We start from the raw sequence: 22700 nt of genomic DNA on the forward strand, positions 1-22700 counted from the left end.
CTTGAGCAAATTGATGAACAATGGGAGGACAGTGCTACAGTGCTATACTACCTTTGTGCTATATACAAATAAAGATGTATTAAATAGAAGCTGTATTAAAAAAACTCAGTGCTCAAATTCTGTCTATTTTTCATGTGGTCATTACTTTCTGTCCTTGGAATTAGTAAGTAAACGATGGCACAATCTTGCATTTTAATGGGAGTTGTCCAAACGGGATAGGAGATCAACTTGAAGTTTGTAGTTCTTGTTTTAATGATCAAAATCTGTGTGCCTCAGACTTTGGATTTCAAGTTTGCAGCGATACGTGTAGGTATTAGATTGAGTGATGAGTCTGACTTGAGATTTCCTTGGAAATCAGGAAATTATGGAATGGGGTTGAAAGCTGGGTTTTTCTCTCAGATGGATAGTTACCTGGTTCGAATGTCAAAGTTGATTTGTGAAGGAGAGTCCCTGTAGGCTAAGTGCATTTCTGAGCCCCTCCTGACTGTCCGGATGTGAATCACAGCCTTGTGCATCTGTCTTAGCAGTTTCTGTGCTTACGGAATTCTTCCCAGGAATTGAAGAGCAATCAAGATAAATTGTACCATATTTTAACTGGGTTAACTTCCTTAACATTCCCCATGTTTGGATTGAGCAAAACAGATGCAGGGTTTTTAGTTACTCTGGTTATTGTTTGCTCTTTCTCTATTAGGGGGAGGAAGGTATGTGGAAATTGAATGGAAAGGAATGGAAACTAGAATCCAGCCCTTTGCCTCCAGTGTACCAGAGAGAAGCCCCGTCCTGGCCGGCTTGCTGTGCTGGGGTGTTCTCTGATGAGGCCTTTGTCAGAGGCACCACTGAAGACTCCTACACTGAGCCTTTACCAAGGCTATTGGCCCTTCTTTGTTGAACTGTTTATTTTGCTTTCTTCCCACGAGGTTCCCTGGCCTTCCTCTGACAACACTTTTTTTTATAAATTACATTCTTCAGAGCCACAAGCCTCTGAATTCTTCCAGCCTATTTGATGCTGTGTGATTAGTGCATAGCTTCTTCCTGCCATGGGTCTCGGCCCAGCAGAATACTTGCTCAGTGCCTCACATAGAGAACCACAGACGTTCTGGAACCTCGTTAGAGTGCAAGGGAGTGGGCGCTTTATTCCAGCTGCCTTGAATCATCACTGGCCTTAAAATTATTGGAGTAGGCTAAGAATCATCTGTTTTTCTTTCACTGTGAATTAAGCAATTGAAGTAGGTATTTCAGGTTATTACATTCCTGCCCAATGCAGTAGCATAAATCTTTCCAGTTGGGGGGAGGGGCTAGTGCCCATAATGCCCATTTAAATTAGATTTCTTAGTTTAAAGTTATTTCATAGTTGTTCATCTGTGCATAAAATATTAAAGAAATAAAAGGAACTATTCTAATATCTTTATTGTCATTGTTAGATTTTGTACATATTTTTGTTTTTGCTTTTCAGGCTGCGCTCAGGGTGTATTCCTAGCTCTGCACTCAGGTATTACTCCTGATATCCTCCAGGAACCACATGGGCCATCAGGATTTGAATGCAAGGCAAAGTGCCCATGGTTTGTCCTGTACTCTGACTGCCCTCCTTCCCCCCATGCCACCTCTACATATGTTGTTTTCTGAGATAAAATTTGTGACATAGACAATGGAATGATTTATAGGCCCCTCCCGTTGATCGTCGATTTGCTCGAGCGGGCCCAGTAACGTCTCCATTGGAGACTTTGTTGTTACTGTGTCTGGCATATCCAATACTCTCGGTAGCTTGCCGGGCTCTCCGAGAGGGGCGGAGGAATCGAACTCGGGTCGGCCATGTTGGCCGCTTGTAAGGCGAACGCCCTACCCACTGTGCTATAAACCTATAAATTATTTTTTTAACTTCCAGTAGTAAAAAGAAACATATTGTTCTGTAATATATTTGTAATGTAATAGGTTCCGAAAATTCATTGTGAAACCACTAGATAAAGTTGTTTACCAAGATCAGTTGTTTTAAGGGTCTTGAAAGGGACCCATGTACCTGTTATTACCTGATTCTTGACTCAGAGCAAGCCAGTGAAGTGTTCTGTAGCAAAATGTATTTATTGAGGTGTCCCCTAGAAGTAGTTCCACTTAGGACTTCCCAGCAAGGACCAGTGAACTTATCCTAAATGCTGGGACATACAGTCCGTGATAAAATGTTGTGTGCTACCTCCAGCAGCTCTTACAGAGTTGGGGAACATCTCAGCTTTGTGAGGGGCAAGGATTTGGTTTCTTGTGATGCTATTCTTTGTTCTGGTGAGTCTAGTTTGGACCAGGCTTGTGGGTGCTGGTCTGAGTGAACCCCAGAGTGGCTGTGTAGGTGCACACAGATTCAGGACAGGGCCACATCACCAGTGTTCTCTTCAGAAAATAAATGCAGTGTGAGATCAAGTTCTTCTTCACATAAGGAGGATTTACCTAGAAGATGGGACTTCAGACTTTTTCTGGGTAGAAGAGGTGCTTACTCCTTGTAGTAGCCTCTGAATAGAGATCTCTTCTTGAGCTGAATCACACCTGCCATGGCCTTGCCCATGTTTACATGCTTAAATATGCCTTGTGGGTTGCACTGGGTTTTAAGCTTCGCTAAATAATCAACTCTGAACATCCTCCCTTTCTTACCCAATATAAAAACAAATTTTGGCTTTTTGAATCATACCCGGCAATGCTCAGGGGTTACTTCTGGTTCTGCACTTAGGAATTACTCTCGGGAGGTGCTCAGGGGACCATATGGGATGCCTGGGATCAAACTTAGATTGGCCACATGTGAGACAAATGCCCTCTTTGCTGTAGCTATCACTCTGGCTCCCCCAGTATAATTTTGGTTCCATTGGTACATAATAATGCTATTGGGTGTAACTCTGCCATGTGGCTTCTGCAATTCTTTTAGAAAGAGCTTTCAGGGCTAGAGAGATGCTGCAGTGGACAAGCTGCTTCCCTGGTGACTGATGAGGTTGAATCCCCAGGGCCTTATCTATTTCCCTGAGTCCCACCAGACTGATCCCTGGCCATAAAGTCAAGAATAAGCTCTGTGCAGTAACAGGTGTGACCCCAAAACAAAGGAAAAAAGAACTTGCAATCTTGGGCCTCGGTTAATCTTCATTCTCATCACTGCCATGAATTAACTGGTTCTTGAAACATTTTTGCTGAGACTTCTTGTTTTCATCTTGTGAAGTAAAATGGTTGAATTAAATGATCTTTGAGATTCCCTCTTAGGGCTGGACAATTGTACAGCAGGTAGGGCATTTTTCCTGGATGCAGCAGAGCAGGTTCGACCCCTGTCACCATATATGGTCCCCTGAGCCCACCAGGAGTGAGCTCTGAGTGCAGAGCCAGGAATGATCCCTGAGTACCACTGGGTGTGGCCCCATCCAAAAGCACCAACAGAGATTCTTCTGTAATCTTGCAGTTATGGGGAAATTTTGGTTTGTTCTTGTTTTTCCCTTTGCATGGGCACTTAGAAGAGGAATCGTTGGAAGCATGGTGGCAACTACGCACATGCCCTGTGCATTATAGATGAAAGTCTGTTAGAGCCTTCGCCAGTGGTCCTCAGGCTTTCCTGATTTTCACCTGTAGTGAAACTGCCCAATGCCCCTCAGCCAGGTACTGACTCTGCAGTTCCTGTGCCATTCCCAGAGACTTAGAGCTTCTGGAGGGAAGGAGAACTGGAAATGAGATCATTTAGTGCTCTGACAGCCCCAGTCATGGGATGTGTATCTGTGTGCGTACACTCATACTTAGATAAGACTTTGTTGGTGAGGACACACTCAACTGTGCTCAGGACTAACCCGGGCTGTGCTCAGGAAACCATCTGGGGCACCAGGCATCAACTCCCGGTTGGCTGCATGCAAGGCAAGTGTTCTACCTGCTTCGCCGTCTCTCCAGCTTAATGTTTAAATCATAGATTGGGTTTGAATCTAGCTTAGATATTTACTGTGCATGAGCCTAATTTCATTACTAACTCTCATATTGAGAATACAAACAATGAGCATATTGATAGCACTTTCCCAAGGTCAGTCATATCACAGCTTTCTGACAAATGTCAAAGTTGCCTAAATGGCTCTATAGTATTACCACATTTAACTCATCTGTTCTAAGTTGCACATTCGTTTGTAACTCTTTTTTTTTAAAAAGTATCTTTTCAAAAAATTATTTCTTGAAGTAACATTTGTTTATAATATATTGGTTTCAGGTATATTTTTTAGTGACTCTGAATGCAATCAATACATGTTAAAATCACAGTCACTTTTCACAGTCACTGTAAGTGAAGTGGCCATACTAAAGGAAAAAAACAATGAAATTGTTTTTTGCCTCCTATTTTCCTTTTGTGCAAGTACTAAAGTGCTATATGATAAAATATGTGTCTGAATAAGTCCAAAACAGTCTTTTTTATAAGTATAATGTATATAATTTAATAAACATTGGAAGTAATATTGCCATCAGCAGTGCCTAAAAGAATGTTGCATCTTTCTATCAGCAGAATCTTTCATTGATGAAACACAGTATATATGTATTTTGTGTATGTATGTGATCAGCAAATAATAATAATAATAATTAAGTATTTCACTATCAAGTTTTCCCCCCAGAGTCCAGTCCATTTTTCTTAAATTTTATGGTAATTGAGGTAGTTTCAGGACTGTTAAAATATACAGAGAATTTTCTTTCAAAATGTTATTGGTGTCTAAATCACACAAAATGCAAAGGAGGACCGCTTCAGCCCCAAGCAGGATAAAGCAGCCCGCTTGCAGGATGATGTACCGTGTTGGCATTGGTGCACGGGCAGAGCTCTGGCTCTCGGAGGTGAGACTTCATGATTAATGGTGTTTATTCTTGACAGAAGCCTCCTTTATTTATCTGCAATACAGTTTAGTGATTTTATCAGGCTCCTGAATGAAAAATATTCAGTCATACCAATATTGCAGTGTAAATTGAGTAGAGTCACTTTTTATTATATCTTTCTGCCTTATCATCTGCACAGTAATTTCCTAGCAGAGGTTTGATACGGAAAGGCTGGATTTAGCTGTACTTGACACAAAGCCTCTTCAATTTCCCCTAAAAGTTCAGTCTGCTCTTAGAAATGTATGTGTGTGTGTTTGTGTGTGTGTATGTGTGTGTGTGCATGTGTGTGTGTAATATATAAACTCAGTCTCTTATCCAAGCAATTCCAGGATTTGAAAGAATAAAGATAAAATGCACATACCTGGATGGGATAGGTTGTTAATATAAAAAAAAAACATCCAATAGCTGTGAACTCACTGGCAAAAGCTCCTTTAGTGTTTAAGCTGTGGCTCAGTTATGCATGGCTCTGGGGCCCACTCTCTTTCAATCGATCACTGTCCAAACCCATCAGCACAAAGCCAGACCCTTCATTTCTCGTGGGAGTAATACCAAGTTGAAGGCAGAGTGGTTCCTAAGAGGACACCAGAGTTGTTATGATGATGGTGCTATTCTAGGGTGAGGGAGAGAAGCAAGAAAAGGATACTTTGTCTGTATGACACTCAGTAGAAAGTACCACTAAATAGTAAGCCATAATCTGCCAAAGCTTATCAGGGTCAACAAGGACAAATTGTTTGAATTAAAGAGAATACTGAATTTAGAAACCTTAACTTTGCCTAGTGAAATGGTGGCAAAATACTCACATTTGTGAATATGAAAGTCTAGGAAGTATGTCTGTGGTCCTGTCACAGGGTCTAATGCAAACATGGATGTCATGTGGACATGTTTCTTCATTAGCTCTGCCCTCGCTGTGAAGCAGACGGTGCGAGAGAGACTCTGTGGTCCCTTTATGAGTATTCAGATTTACTTTCTGTCTTCAAGCCTTCAGCCCTCAAGTTGTTCTTCATGTCCTGGACAGTGTTTGAAGCCATGATCATAAGAATCCTAAGGAAATGATCTGCTTATTGGAAAGTTAGTACTTCTTTTCTTTTAAGTAATATGGACAAATTCTTCCCCTATGTCTGATTTTGTTGTTGCTGATTTGAGTCCACACCCAGCTGTGCTTAAGGCCTACTCCTGGTTCTGTGCTCAGAGTCCCCCTGGTAGGACTCCAAGATTTTAAACACAGGTAGGCTGTTTGCAAGGCAATGCCCCATCCACTCCCCCTGTGCCTTACCCCTGACCTCTCTAGATGGTTTATTTTAAACAATGTTTGACACCTTCAAAGAAGTATGCTTGGACTATGAATATTTAGTCTCCAGTCACTGGCTCTCTTAAGTCTGTTTCTAGTTCAACCCTCTCAGAAAGGACCCAGGATCTTTTTCCCTTTACCAGATTAGAAGCTCTTTGCAAACCTTGGAGAATTTATACTGGGAGAGAGTTATTTAGATAATAATAGTTGCCTAATGAACATCCCTAGTGTCACTTAAATTTTGGATGCTTTGAAGAATTGGGAAGTATTAGATGGATCTTGCCAGAATCACAGGAGACTACCCAGATGACATGCCTGTCAGGAATTAATAGTCATATTATAATTATGAGGATTATAGTAATCATGATGATATAGAAAAGTTCACATCAGCACCTGGAAGACAGCCTAAACTGAAGATGTCAGCTTTTGATAAAAGATTTATTCTAGCTGGTTCTTGAAGTAATATTTACAAAACATAATTTAAAACAGAAGCAAGTCCCCACTGTTCTTGTTCCAGAAATCTAGGCGTGGCCTCTCTTTGGGAATTGTGTATGTGTGTGTGTGTGTGTGTGTGTGTGTGTGTGTACTCCATTGATATCTGTGTAGAGCTCTGGTTGTATACATAGATATAGATAGATAGATAGATTCCATGTTTATTGTGCATACCATCTGCAGTAAAGTTTAAGTTGTTCAATTCTAACTTCTTTTTTCTGATTATTTATACCCAATATTTGAAGCTCCCATATGGGAAGACTTCCCACATAAAAATAAAATTCTATTACAAGGTCTTAAGATTTTTAAAAATACCTGGTTACTTGAAATTTCAGTGCAAATGAGATATTTTAACTAAACCAGTAGCTCTAACTGAATATCATAAAATTACTCTAGGGCCCTTTTTCTTTGTACCTGATGGATATCATGGTTCAAATATGAGTTCATGCAAAAGAATGTCAGGAGTGATGGGAGCCTACTTTGTCAGAAAGCATGAGAAGACCTACCTACCATGAGACAGAAACTATCTCACTTCTTAGAGTGTTTCTAGATAATCTTAGTTCATAGCGTATAGTCATTTGCTGAGTCACTCACACTTCTTTGTTTCAACAATCTTCTTATTTTGGGTTTTTGTTTTCATTTTGGAAATGGACATTATTTTGACATTTAACTGTAGGTTTGGATAGAATCAGAAACTTATCATATAAAACATAGAATCTATTAAAATGGTGGAAAATTAGCTGGAATGTCAGAAATCAACAATGAACTTTTGTTTCCTCCTTTCCCTATTTTTGTCCCATGTTTGTAATGGAATTTTGAATTAAAACTATAGAGTAATCATGTCCTTAAAAATAACTTTTGGAAAAATAGTAAATTTGATCATGGTACTAAAGTGCAATAAAGGCAGTAATGGGTGTGCTTTGTTGGAGGAGGTGGGTGGGTATGCATGGGGGACACGTGTGTTGAGGTGACTCAAGTACCCTTGCTCCAGAGCAGCTCCTCCCTGGGGATCCTACAGAGGTGGGTAGATCCTGGGACAGGTCAGGGGAAGTGACTTTGTCCTTCCACTGTCCTGGACCTCTAACAGCTGTGATGGGTATTTGCTCTGGTGGCCAATGCACTGAGAAGTTACCAGGTGTCAGTTAGTTGGGTGATTGCTTGTTATCGTTTCCTCTCTTCGTCTGTCAGAATGGCTATGGGACACTTCTGACTTAGAAATATCTCATTTGCCACTGTCATGGAAACCCTGCAATTCTAGTGTATAATGTAACAGATTTTTTTTTAATGCATACTCCTTCCACAGGGAGAAATGGGACGGGAGAGAGAGACACTCACTGATAAAGAGAGAGAGAGAGACAGAGATAGAGACAGAGACAGAGAGACAGATACAGGAGACAATGAGAGATAAAGACATAGACATAGAGACAGAAACAAATACCCAGAGACAGAGAGGCAGAGAGGAGAGAGATAGACAGAGACAAAGACAGAAGAGGAGAGTGACAGAGAGACACAGAGAGAGAGAGAGAGAGAGAGAGAGAGAGAGAGAGAGAGAGAGAGGAGACAGAAACAGAGAGAGTCTAGTCATTTTCTCAGCCTGCCTGGTTGGTCACTCCCTCTGCTTGACTAAAGGAAGAGAAAATGATCAAAGGGAAAAGATCTTAATTTGTTTAATAGTAACAACTTTATATCTTATGGAAGGAAGGAGGCAGTTGTCTCTGTTTCCTTAGCTAATACAAGCTAGTCACAGTGCTGCTGAGGAAGCTGGAGGCCCTCTGGATGGCGCCAGAGCGGAGTCCCTGAGACCTGTCTTCCCAGCACCAGTGCACAGGTCAGAGCTGTGGGAATCACAACTGAACTTCTCTTCTTCACTCTTTGCTCATCAAGGTGGCATTTCCGTCTACCCTGTAGAAAACAATACAATAGCACTCTTCTAAAACTTAGTACTTATATTTATATTGTTCATATGAAATAGCAGCATAGCAGTATAGCAAGTGTTAGATGTATACTAACACTTGATACTAATTGTTATTTCTTCCAAAATTATTTCTTCTAAAATTACTTTGGATTTTTAATTCTATTTTTTCACAACTTCATTACGATAGTAGTAAGAAAATAAGATTTACCTATTACACACTGAGAAAAGAAAGGTACTTTTTATGGAATATTTGGGCTCATTTGAATAACTGCCACTGTCCTCCCATTGTTCATCGATTTGCTCGAGCGGGCCCAGTAACGTCTCCATTGGAGACTTTGTTGTTACTGTGCTTGGCATATCGAATACATCACGGGTTGCTTGCCAGGCTCTGCCGTGCGGGCGAGATACTCTCAGTAGCTTGCCGGGCTCTCCGAGAGGGGTGGAGGAATCGAACTCGGGTCAGACATGTTGGCTGCATGCAAGGCAAACGCCCTACCGCTGTGCTATCGCTCCAAAAAATTTAAAATATGTTCTGTGTGTATAGGGACATATTCAAAACTGATGGCAGGTAATTAGAACCTGGTCAGGATTACTCTTTTCTTCACTCATGTTCTCTCTTCCCCCTCTTCCCACAGTGCTGGACCTCTGCACAAAGGTGGGTCAGGGCAGAAAGCAAACCTGTGCGTGAACCAAAAACATTAGTTCCCAGATGCTTCTCTGAACCAATAGTATCTTTGTTAAGAAGTCTCTGATAGTGCATTGCACGTTGTAGTTACTTGAATTTCCTCTAAAATTTCTTCAACTATAATACTGACCTTGGAATCTTAATCTGTTAGTATAGGATAAGAGACAGCACAATAGAGATATATTTTGGCAAATGAACTTCCTGAAGCCTGTGGAAGGAAGAAAATCAGTCAAAACAGTGGCATTGCCTGTGTAATATTTGTCAAACATTGCTGTGCAAGGACACCCCAGCACATGTTTACTTCGCCTATGCCACTGATAGGCTTAGTAGAAACATTCTCTCTGTATCAGATTAATATACAGAAGCTGTTCTCCATAATTTAAATTGAAGTATACTAATGTATAGACTATACTCTTTAACAGTGGTTAAATTTTGTATTATTTTTGTTATTTTTATGTAGTACTTTATAAATTTTGAAAAGTACAAATGTTTATCTGGTTTTCTGAGTTTAATAGAAATGGCAGGAGGCTGCAAAGATAGTATAGAAGGTTGGATACTTACTTTGTCGCTGGCCCAGGTTCAGTCCTGGCACCACAGAGGGTCTCCTAGGAACCCCTAGGAATGATCCCTGAGGTCAGAGCTGAAAAATCCCTGAGCACCTAAAGGTGTAACCCCAAAACAACAACAACAAAAGTTGGAACCACAGGTGAAAACATGGATATGTTTAGCATATGTAAATTGTATGTATCCTTTGTTTCTAAAAAATGCCAATAGCACAGAGATAGGCTGGAGCGATAGCACAGTGGTAGGGCGTTTGCCTTGCGAGCAGTCCGCTCAAGCAAATCGATGAATAATGGGAGGACCACCACCACTAGCACAGAGATAAATATACAAAGAGATGTAGAAAGCGTAATGAGCTTCATACAGTTCACGGAGTGAGGTCTCTAACTAATCCACTGCTCAAAGCAGGGTCATTTCTAGCTCCCAGAAACCACCCTACACGACCCACAGGTGCGAATGTACAATTATCTCACTGTCCTGATGCCCGTTCAAATTTGTCTGTTACTTGACTTTTTATCACTGGGAGCATGCAGCACTGTGCATTCTTTTGTGCCCGACATCTTCCACCGAACTGTGTGAATTTGTAAGTCTCTTCACTTAATACTTTGTTCATTTTCATAGCAGTTTACTATTTTATAGTATGAATTACTTGCCCACACCACTTTTTAAAAAAATTTTTATTAGTGAGACACCATGAGGTACAGTTGTATACTTACAAATTTTTGTGCTTGGGTTTCGATTATACAATGATCAAATACCCATCCCTCCACCAGTGCCCATTTTCCATCACCATGGATCCCAGTATCCCTCCCACCCCCATCCACCCCATCCCACCCTGCCTCTGTGGCAGGGCATTCCCTTTTGTTCTCCCTCTCCTTTTGGGTGTTGTGGTCTACAAAAGAGGCATTGAGTGGCAATCATGTTTGGTCTATAGTCTACTTTCAACATGCATCTCCCATCCTGGGAGGATCCTCCAAACACCCTTTATTTGGTGCTCCCTTCTCTATCTGAGCTGCCCTTTCCCCTAGAATGCCTGGCTGGCCACTAAACCATGGAGTTCTCCTGGTACTGATCTCCGCTATTCGTAGATATTAATCTCCTATTTTGTTATTTTATATCCCCCAGATGAATGCAATCTTTTTATGTCTATCCCTCTCTTTCTGACTCATTTCGCTTAGCATGATACTTTCCATGTAGTGCCACTTGTATGTAAATTTCATGACTTCATCTTTTCTAACAGCTACATAGTACTCCGTTGTGCAGATGTACCAAAGTTTTTGTAACCAGTCATCTGTTCTTGGGCACTCAGGTTTTTTCCAGATTCTGGCTATTGTAAAGAGTGCTGCAATGAACAAACAAATGCAGATGTCACTTCGACTATACATTTTTGCCTCTTTGGGATATATTCCCAGGAGTGGTATTGCTGGGTCAAATGGGAGCTCAATTTCTAATTTTTTGAGAATCGTGCATACTGTTTTCCAGAAGGGCTGAACCAGTTGGCAAACAAAAACCAGTGGGAAACCAGCAGTGAAGGAGAGTCTCTTTCTTGCCACATCCGCGCCAGCACCGGTTGCTTTTGTTCTTTTGGATGTGGGCCAGTCTCTGAGGTGTGAGAGCCCACACCACTTTTGATATTCCACATTTGATTGTTTCCAATTTCAGTGTGTATGAAGAGAGATCAGAGAAACAGCAGAGTGGGTAAGGCACTTGCCTTGCGCACACACACGACAGCCCAGACTCAAACCCTGGGAGTCTCTACAGTCTCCCGAGCATACCCAGGACCAAATCCTCAGCACCACTAGGAATAAGCCCAGAGAGCACTTCCAAGTATAGCCCATGAAGCAAAACAAAATAATATGCATAAATGCTGCTGCTGTGAAAATTCTAGTGCTTTGTGTGTGCATATGCACTGTTTGGTACTATCATCTTAGCATTTCTAGTGCATGTTTAACCCATTATGGCTTTAATTTGTAGTGCAATTAGATATGATGTTTCTGTACAGTTTGTTATAAGTAATTGAAGAAACTTAGCACAAAAGGGAAAAAATAGTGTGTTCTATATATTTATTTTGTGTATTAAAAAGTACAAAATTCCTGAAAAAGATGCTGGGAGTAAAGTAAGTAAAGGCCCTCCCGTTGATCATCGATTTGCTCGAGCAGGCCCAGTAACGTCTCCATTGGAGACTTTGTTGTTACTGTGTTTGGCATATCGAATACTCTTGGTAGCTTGCCGGGCTCTCCGAGAGGGGCGGAGGAATCGAACTTGGGTCAGCCATGTTGGCTGCGTGCAAGGCAGATGCCCTACCTGCTGTGCTATCGCTCCCGCTCGAGCTGGGAGTAAATATGATAAAATATTGACTTTGGTACGTGTGGATAGCTTAAATATGGGAGAGGTAAAAAGAGATTATAAAAATGGTTGCATAAAGGTTATAAAAAGCAAAACCTTCCCTTTTTATTAAATAATCTCTACTTTTTCATTGCTGAATGCTATCTTCTTTCATACTTAGACATAAATGTAAAGTAAGGGTCATTCTCAAAAATTGCTAAAAAAGATAACATTGTAACAAATAACTTGTTTATACTAAAGAAATTAATTATAACACTATAACCTCTCTTTAAAAAATATATATACTTTCATGTGTACATTAAACACTACTCTAAGAGTGCTTTTTTCTTTTTGTAGGAGTACTCCGATAGCACAGCGGGTAGGGCGTTCGCCTTACACGCGGCCAACATGGCCGACCCGAGTTCGATTCCTCCGCCCCTCTCGGAGAGCCCGGCAAGCTACCGAGAGTATTCGATATGCCAGACACAGTAACAACAAAGTCTCCAATGGAGACGTTACTGGGCCCGCTCGAGCAAATCGACGATCAACGGGAGGGCCTTACCTTACCTTACCTTATTGTTACTTATTCAGCTACTGAATAAGCTGATTGAAGCAGGCATGAACTCTGCATTACTTTATTTTTTTAATTTTTAAGAATTGTTCATAAATTTGTTCACAATAATTGTTTACATTCAACATTTCAAAACCAATCTCACCACCATTGCTCCTTCCCACCACCACTACTTTGAATTTTTCCACCACCACTCAGCCTACCCCTTAGGCAGATGCTAAATAATTTATTTTGTACTGCTTGCCATGAATAGTATGAGGTGTCACGCAGCCTTGAAAGTGACCATACACTCCTGGAGTTCTAAAATTTTTAGATAATACTTGGGGTCTGGAGGTATCTCTGTGGCGTACTGCTCTCTTCCGAGATTCATTTGCAAGTTTCTATATCATGGCCTTTGATGAGCTTAAGGGCTCCCAGAGGCAATTGATGGTTGTGACTGTCAGGGAGCCAGAAGGGCGGGGAGAGGAGGGAGGTCGCTCAACCCAACTCTATGAAGCCTGGAGTTTTCAGTTACTGGTCCCACATACCATTTTTTTTTTAGTGGTTCATTTTTATGTATGGGGGTCTTAGGACAAGCATGTGAAGGTCTGCCGTGAGTGTGGTGGCAATTGTGTTCAGGAGGTTTGTGGCTGCCAGGGTTCATTTGGGGCAGATGGAGGGACACATTTGACTCCCTCCTAGGTGCCCCAGTGAAATCAATCTTGTGCAGGGTGGGGAGACATCTCTGTGACATGCTGCTCTCTTCTGAGATTCATGTGTGAGTCTCTGAATCATGATCGCTAATGCATTTAAATGGCCTGAATTTGATATCTTTTGAGATTTACCTATGGGTCTCTGAGGTTAGGCTGACAAATAAGCTTGTATAGCTGAGCCAGAAGTGGTTTGTGGGCGTGACTCCCACATACCTAACTTTTGGCCGTTTAATTTTTCTGGGTCATGGGCTGGAGCGATAGCACAGTGGGTAGGGCGTCTGCCTTGCATGCAGCCAACATGGCCGACCCGAGTTCGATTCCTCCGCCCCTCTCGGAGAGCCCGGCAAGCTACCGAGAGTATTTGATATGCCAGACACAGTAACAACAAAGTCTCCAATGGAGACGTTACTGGGCCCGCTCGAGCAAATCGATGATCAACGGGAGGGCCTTTACTTTACTTCACTTTACTAATTTTTCTGGAAACTTGGCCCCACATCGTTGGGGACTGGCTAGAGGCACAGCAGCAATTTGGGGGTATCAGGAAGCCTGAAGGCACGATCAGCTGCTGATGCACTTGTCCTGCAGGTACAGGTTGACCTGCTGGAGGCACCATACCCCTAAGAGCACCTTCTTTTGTGACTGTCCCTACCCTGGTCTAGTCTGCATATAGAGGCATGCTTTATCCTCCAGAAGCAAGGTGCGCCCTGGGAGACATTGGTGTTGTTTGCTGTGGTTGTCACTCGTTAAATCAGTTGGCTTCAGCCACTGGAACACATGGATGGTACTTGTCCACAGTTGTAGAAAGCTCACTGGTCTTCTGTGTTGGTATAACTGCCAGTTTGTGGACCAGTTTATAGAGCAGATGTCAGGCTGGAAGGGCACTGCTCTAGTACACTCTTTACTTGTTTATGCCTTTCACCCTTTTTGACTGTGAAGTTTCTGAATACAGGGAGCTAATTACAATATATTTCTTGAAAATCCCCCCAACTGCTGAAATCATAATATATATAGATTTTATTTTTATAAAGTAGTTCACAATATTTGATTATGTTTAATATTTGTACACCAATCCCATCACCATTATACCTTCCCACCACCATATTTTGGATGTTTCTATCCCGAACCCAAAGCAGAATTGAAATAATTTATTTTGTATTGTTGTGAATAAAACACTGAAAATTCTCCAAAAAACTTTCCTTAGGGGAGAGTGTGTGAAGATTGTTGTATTTCACCCAGGGGTCATTAAGTCCTTCTATAAGAGATTACTAATATGTTGTTAAAGGTTGAGCTTTGTATATATATATATATATATATATATATATATCTGTAAAAATATATTTCCCTATAAGATTGGTTGCCTTCTACTTTAAACCCTATCAAATGCAGTGTGCTAACAATATGAGTGGTTTGAGGTATGAGATGTCCAGGAACAGGTTTACTCTGGGTGAGGCTTGGCTCTTGTGAAGAGCGGCCGTGAGCATGGCAGAGGTTGAGTTCTGGAGGTTTTTCGGCTGCCAGGACTGGGTCCGTTGGGGCAGGGAAGGGCCTCACCTGCCTTACTCCAGGGTACCCCGAATGAAACAGCCTGGCACGGGGTCCGTTGGCATGACTTTGGCAAGTCATTTTATGCTCTCTTCTGAGAGACATCATAATAGATTCTTAATAAAGAAATTTTCAAAAAATGTATACCAAATTAAGACATTGAAATATTCATCTGTATGGTTGTATATGGTAGCTTAAAAATGGAAATCTAGTATGGTAAATTGGTAAAAAAAAAAAAAAACAGCTTGTGTCAGTTGCAAGTTCATCAGAATTCTTTTTTGTTTTGTTTTGGTTGTGGTGGTGGAGGCACACTTGGCCTTGCTCAGGGTTACTTCTGGTTCTTTGTTCAGGGAGGGACCACTCCTGGTGGAAACCAGGGGGCATGTGTGGTGTCAGGCTTGAGCGCAGGTTGGCTGCAGCAAGAACAGTGTCTGACCCATCCCTGTATCTCTCTGGCCCCTGGATTGTTAAGCAACATTGGTGGCGTTGTTTCCAGCAGTGCTGGGCCCCACAGGTGGCTCTCAGGGAGCTGTGACCACAGGCAGGGTGGTGGCTCTTCCTCTCCAACTACATCCCTAGAAAGATTCTTTGTCTGTGAAGATGATGGTATGTGAAATGCTCCTTCTCAGCTAGGGTCCTGACCTGAAGGGGCTCGTATTTACAAAGGGATGGATAAAATGTATGCCGTAAAGTGAGAGTAAAACCTCCAGGACCAGTGAAAGTCGAGTGAGTCACTTTCCCAGCTCAGTCCAAAGGAGGGTGAATGTACGGAGTGTGGAGAAGAAATGCTTCCTTCTCTGTGCCCTCTGCTGCCCGCTCTCCCAGTGCTTCTGATGCGCAGGCTTGTGGAAATCAGATGATGCCTAGTCCTGCAGAGGGGCAGAGGTGAAGGGCAGTGGGCAGGCCGTCGTCAGAGCAGGCTGTGCATCCAGTGCCGAAACGGGGTCCAGGTTACCTCCAAGCCCTCTGAATCAAAGGCAGGGACAGTGTAGCATGGGAGCTTCCACAGTTTCTATTACATTAGCCATGAGCATTGTAGACTGTTCTTTGCTCCTTAAAAAAGAAAAAATCATTACTACAAATACATTGTAAGTCTAACTTCTTTTGCTGACTGTTAGGCCATTGCTTGAATGTGGAGAGTATCTCCTTGTTATATAAAGACAGAAATTAAACAAAATAAAACTGCAATATTGAGAAAAAGAATTTCAGTTTTCCAGTTTAGTATTTTAGTTTTCTGCTAGTTGGAGGACCCAGTAAAAAAAAACAAGGTGTATGCATGTATTTTAGTGTTCCGAGGACAAGAAATCAAATAGTAGTAATCCAGCATATAAACCTCGTTTAATGCTCTCATAATGGGTAATGTGAGTGATTAAATACTGTGATTTAAATCTTGGCATTTTGTAACCCAGTAAGATAGATGAAAAGGCACTGACATATTAGATTATACAGTGGTATTTCATTTAGCCAAGAAGACCAGTTACTCTCAGTAACATATTAGATTATACCATGGTATTTCATTTAACGAAGAACAGTTACTCTCTGCAATGTGCTTTTGTTTAACTTTATATTTACTGTTTAGAGTGCTCTAATGAGAATACCTGCTCTTTCTGTTGCAATGTGTTTTATGATTTTGTTTTTAAAAAGTCAATTTGAAGTCGAATTGTCCCTGCAAATACACACACTTTTGGAAGAACATCAGAGTATATTGAGATCTTTTTTTTAGCTAAAACTTTTATTTGACCATTGGGAAGTATGGAAAAAAATCGAGAGCCTTTCCTTAGCTTTGGGTGGCCTCAGCAGCAGAGGGGACCCTGCCAGCCAGTGCACCACACCCCCCTCCTCGGCTGGGTCTGTCTGCTTCTCAAACAGCATTTTTGCAATTTTGTTTGGAGGATTGTAGGCTTTTTTTTCGTGAAAGGACCCCCCCAGGAAGTGCCCAGGAGGTCCTGGAGCCCAACAGTGATCCTCAGTCAGTCCGCAGGGGGTCCATGCAAGAGCAGGGGTGAGGCACTGCTCCAGCCTGTGGTGCTGGGGTGCCGGACCATCCAGGATATATGTGAGACTGCAGGGCCGCCCCTGGAGGTGCTCAGGGATTATCTAGGCATGCACTGCTGGGCTACTGCTGGCTCTCGAGCTTGCTCACCCTTCCTTCCTTCCTTCCTTCCTTCCTTCCTTCCTTCCTTCCTTCCTTCCTTCCTTCTTCCTTTTGTTTTGGGGCTATATCTGCCTGTGCTCAAGGCTTACTCCTGGCTCTGTACTCAGAGATGACTCCTGGTGGGCCTTGGGAAAACCCTATGAGGGTGATGGGAATCGAACCCATTTCTGTTGAGTGCAAGGCAAATGCCTCACTAGCTGTGCTCTATCTCCGGCCCAGCTTCATTTCTATACACTATTGACTACAACATAAGAGCATAAAGTCTCTATTTCTTAAGCAATTCTAATGTTTGTGTTTTCTTCCCAGGCGGTACGTTTGCCTGCTCATGTTTTCTCTTTATGCATGCCTCTCATGTGAACCCTGTACTGCCACTCAGGACAGAGGTGGCATGGAGTCCAACAGAAACCTGTCGCCTTTTTCTGATGTTGCTTTTTATCTGAAAATGAAGATTTTTAGAAAGGTTTGCAGATATTTACAAGGTTAAGTTTCCGATAACTTAGGAAATGTTATCATTCCTAGGAGAGATGTTGCGTTTACCTATCATGCCTCTCTCCACCTTTTCCTTAAGTAGAATTCACCTCTTTGGTCATGATTTTGAATGACTTTTCTCCACATAATTATCACACATTTGGCTAGTAAATTTCAGGACTTAACCTGCCTTTTCAGATTTTCTTTATAGTCAACAACAAAGTAACCAATGAATGACCTAGCTAGGAAGAATTTGGGACAAGGACATCAGCAAGCTAGTTATCAGAAACCTTGTCATTTGTGCACTGAGTTACATGCATACATGGTATTCTGACTGCTGCCAAAGAGGATCAGCTACCACCACCATTTACCAAGTGGCTAGTATGGGCCAAAAACATCTGGGAGGGAGATATTATTGTTTCATTTGCTGTGAAAGGAAATTTATGCCCAAGTGACAAGGTCAATGACAGACTGAATTCAAATTTTGTTCCTCTGAAGCTCTGCATTTGAATACTGAGTTTAAGTTCTGAACTACTGCCTATGATTCCTTATTATTGAGATGGGATCCTGAAAATCCAGGGCGGTGACTCTGGGGCACATCAGGAAGGAGGCAAAGCAGACCTTTTGCATCATGAGATCTGCTTTGAAAAGACTGTTCAATACTTTGGTTTCCAAAAATCACATAGTGTGCTATCTATGCTCTCCTCATATGCATGCCTTTACCTGGATTCATTTGTATATATATGTACATATATGTCTGCATTTTACCTGCATATATATTGGAAGTGGACTATAATAGCATTGTGAATCATAAAGAGGCATATGTATCGTGCATAGTATATACACATTATATATTCATATATTGGGTGTTAGAGAGGAAAGGCGTTTACGAGTTACTAAGTTTTGTATATAGAACTTGACTTATATTCACTTGCCAGGACCCTTATTCAGTGTTTCCTCAAGTGGCCCATTAAGGGCAGGGAGAGGCCTTGTGTCAGTGTCTGTGTGTCACACAATGCTGATGCGATTTTCCTGTCATCACGCAGTGCTTCCATCTCAGCACTGCTCGGTGGTGAGGCTTACTCATGTGGTCTGACATAACCTGTGTCCCTCCCCGAGGAACCCCACCCTGTCAGATCCTGCAATTCTCGAGGGCAGTTAGTTTCCTTTCAACTTACTTGGCTGCATTCTTGACTACATGCCAGTTCCAGGTTTCTTGATTGCAAATAGGTGATTCCAAATCTCATTGTCATCTCTCTGGAAGGAATGTCACCAAAGGTTCTCCTGACTCAATTCCCATCTCCAGGTGCTGCTTTTCACTGGCATGCAGAGGTAAGGAAGACCCAGGCACTGCTGCCAGTGATGGTGAGGGCATCTGGGAATGCATGAGTGAATGCCACCAGCAAGCAGACATGGGGACTTTCCTGGTTTCAGTGTCTGCCCTGAAGCTCTGTGAGGAAAGCACATGAATGCGGCCTGTGAGCATTCTGTGTCCTTCATGCCGAACCTGCACCATCACCCCAACACAGGCTTTCAAACAAATGGACCCTAGGGATATTATTCTTATTCTTGCCAGCCTCAGAATTTGGAAACATAGCAGGTTTCAGTAAAAAGAGAAGGAAGAAACATCCCCGATGTCCACTGATCTTTCCTGGTGATCAGACGAGGTTCTGGCTCACACTGCATTGTCTAATTGCATCACTGAACTCTCTGCGAGTCTGCTGCAAAGTGCTGGCAGTCCAGGCAGTTCGGCATGCATCATAAGGCGACGACTTTCTAGTGAGAATCACCTTGATCTTATTGGAGACCGATATTTCCTTTCTGGTAGGAAATAGGTAAGACTGACCATCCTCTCTGCTCTAAACAGTCTCATGTTAAGGTAGTCAGGAGGAGAGAAATAAACCAGTCTCAGCTGACTGGTGTTGCAGTAGAGAGTTCAAATGGGATAGTCACACTTATTTCTATTTAAACAAATTTATTCATTTCTGGGCAGGTATGAAAAGCTTCAAACTGTTTTGAAAAGACAGAGCTATTTCCTGGTGGTCATTTCTCTCTTCCCATATATAAAATTTTAAAACTCCAATTTTTTATTCTGCTTCACCAGACATGGCATTCAAATAACAAATTAAAAAAAAAACTCACATGTTTTCATTTAAAATGAAAGAAGAGAAAGTAAGTGAAATTAAAAAAAAAAGCCTCCATATTTTAGCTTCTTCTTTTCTACTGAGAGAAAATTCATTATCTTATCTTGGCTTTCATTATTTCAGTGCTTGCACTGGGTGCCTGGTAGCTGGGCTGCTACCGAGATTATATTCTGACAGGGTGATGGGACCCATGCTTGCCTCAGCTTGGGGAGGCATGATGAGAAAATAGGTTTCCATCCCTTTCATTTCACTGCTAAAGTCGGTGGCATACGAAGAATTTGCCTTTCTCTGTAGATCTTTGTCTGTTCCAAACACTCCTTATGTGGCCATTCCTTCCTTAAATGAAAACATGGAAAGCACATGTATTTAGCCTGTCAGTATTAGCCACACAAAACATTTTTGCCTTCTTTCTTTCTTTCTTTCTTTCTTTCTTTCTTTCTTTCTTTCTTTCTTTTGCTTCCTTTTTTCCCTTCCTTCCTTCCTTCCTTCCTTCCTTCCTTCCTTCCTTCCTTCCTTCTCTCTCTCTTTTCTTCTCTTGGGGTTTAGGTCACATTCAGAGATGTTCAGGGATTACTCCTGACTCTGGACTCAGTGATCACTCCTGGAGGTGCTTGAGGACCAAATGGGGTGCTGAAATCGAACCCAGGTCAGCCACGTCCAAGACAAGCACCTTACCTCCTGTTGCATCGATGCTGCCCCAAAGAATGTTTTCTGTTAGAGCAGGTGTGAAGCGAACAGAGAGTGACCAGGTCTGCTGTTCTGGAAGTGGTCACCCCAGCAGGGTATCTGGGTAAGAGTCTCAGCTGTGGGTGTTGTGTAGTTTTTTTTTCCTCCACCAGTGGCGTCTGTCTATTGTTGGCTCACACAGCTTGAGCCAGATTCCATTTTTTCCCATTGATGGCACCACTGAAACACGAAGTATGGGGCGGCTGCTCTGGGCTGCCTGGGCAGAGAGGGGCCTGAGAACTCTGAGACAGCCGTGGGGCTTCTGCTCCTCACACCGGGGTCCCTCAGCACACGGCAGTGAGTAACCGACCTCACATGTGCAGACTTCCCTCAGACTGTGGCCAGACATATTTGCATTCTTTTTTTTTTCCTCCATAATTCAGTGCTATGGTGGTTGGAGGTAAGTTTTCAATGTGACATGAGTGTTTTGAGTCAGATGGAAAATATAATCACAGAAGCTTCTGTGAACTGAGATGACTATTCAGAATTTCTTTTTATGAGGAAGCCAAAAGCTTACCTTCATTTGCCTGTATTCAGAGTGCTATGAAGTGTCTTAGATTTTCTTTACCTGAATAAGGGTAGAAGAGCATCTTTTTTCATGGTGTCATGTGACTTGGCACTCTTAGCACAAGAAGAATGTGTCTCTACTCTGGTCATTATTCCCACCAGGACCCCTCATTTGTGTATGTGCTGAGGCCGTCATTCCTAGCAGGACCTCATGTGTGTATGTGCTATGACCGTCTTTCTCAACAGGACCCATCATGTATGTATATGCTATGGCTGTCATTCCCACCAGGACCCCTCATATGTGTATGTGCTATGGCCTTCTTTTCCATCAGGACCCCTCGTTTGTATATGTGCTATGGCCCTTTTTCTCACCAGAAGCCCTTGGGCCCCTCGGTCCTCATTTCTTCTCACTGTGCACCTCTGCCTGTAGAGATCCTTGCCAATCTCACATGTCCCTCCTGTGCCATGTTTTCTCTCACCCAGGCCTTCTGCCTTATCCACTAGCCCAACATATACAGACCTTCCCTTCATTCGGATCTCTCCGCACCGAAACCCCGCTGCAGCCTCCGAGTCCCCCTTCAGCCCGCCGCACCCCTACATCAATCCCTACATGGACTACATCCGGTCTCTGCACGGCAGCCCATCCCTCTCCGTGATCTCTGCAGCCCGTGGCCTGAGCCCCACTGACGGTAAGTGTCAGGCCAGCTTCTCTCCCAGGTACTTCACTGTGCACCTAAGTCTCCCAGGAGCTCCACACCAGGTTGAGTGCTCTGAGTGAGAACTTCCGTTTGGCTGTCTCTCTGGAGGCGGTGCTGTCACCTCCATTTTCCCAGGGAGAACAGCGAGGTGCAGAGGAACCAAGAAACTTGAAGTTCAAACCAGATCTCCCTGATGCCAAGGGTTCTCACTGTGCTGGGTCTCCGTGGGCACATGCAGATGATCCCCATGGCCATCCATGCAGTGTGCATTCATGACCAGCATACTTCCTCACCTTTTCATCAGCCCTTTTTTGTTCTGTGCATCTGACGGATACATTCAACAGATGTATCTATTAGTGAAGCTCTTCTCATGCTCCACGGAGCAGCACAGGTCATCTGGGGTGATAATACAGTGCTCCTGTTCATGGCACCTGAAGAACTGCGTCCCGGGAAGCATTCAAAGATGTTGATGCTGTTGGTCACAGACTGGGATCTGGCTTAGAGGGTACGGGGCACCAGACATGTGAGACACTCCCACTTAACAGAGTATGGTGACCCAGGCAGGTAAGAGTGCCCTCTGGTCTTAACTATGACAGTTGTACTAGGAGGCAAATGTGGTGAGAGAAGAAACAAAGTTTGACTTTAATTTCTGTTATATGGGCTGGAGCAATAGCACAGCGGGTAGGGCGTTTGCTTTGCATGCGGCCGACCTGGGTTCAATCCCCAGCATCCCATATGGTTCCCTGAGCACCGCCAGGAGTAATTCCTGAGTGAAGAACCAGGAGTAACCCCTGTGCATTGCCGGGTGTGACCCAAAAAGCAAAAAAAAAAAATTTGTTATACTTGATGCTTGTTTTAAGTTCTCAAGGGCCAAATTCCTGTTTGGACCCATTAGGACTTCCAGCTTCGTTCCAGCTTCATTTCACAACCTAATTTTAACTGGGACTCTGTATTCTGCAACTGTCAAGTTATACAATGTTTCTTTGATTCAGGAAGACCATAACCCACTTCATACACACATGTAGAAACTCACTTGCCCACATTTGCTGAACTCTGAATTAATGCCTTACATCACATTAG

The 22700-nt window shown here is 42.7% G+C and overlaps 1 protein-coding gene across 1 annotated transcript in view; it reads left to right on the top strand.

The window, feature by feature from the left end:
• The window catches only part of GLI3 (GLI family zinc finger 3), a 318421-nt gene that overhangs the window by 189554 nt on the left and 106167 nt on the right, over positions 1–22700 (top strand). Inside the window, exon 5 of the mRNA XM_056113391.1 lies at positions 21406–21611. Within this exon, the coding sequence (XP_055969366.1) occupies positions 21406–21611 (206 nt within the window). The remainder of the gene's footprint in view (positions 1–21405; positions 21612–22700) is intronic.

This window comes from Sorex fumeus, unplaced genomic scaffold (genome assembly GCF_029834395.1).
Source record: "Sorex fumeus unplaced genomic scaffold, SorFum_2.1 ptg000020l, whole genome shotgun sequence".
NCBI classification, from domain to species: domain Eukaryota; kingdom Metazoa; phylum Chordata; class Mammalia; order Eulipotyphla; family Soricidae; genus Sorex; species Sorex fumeus.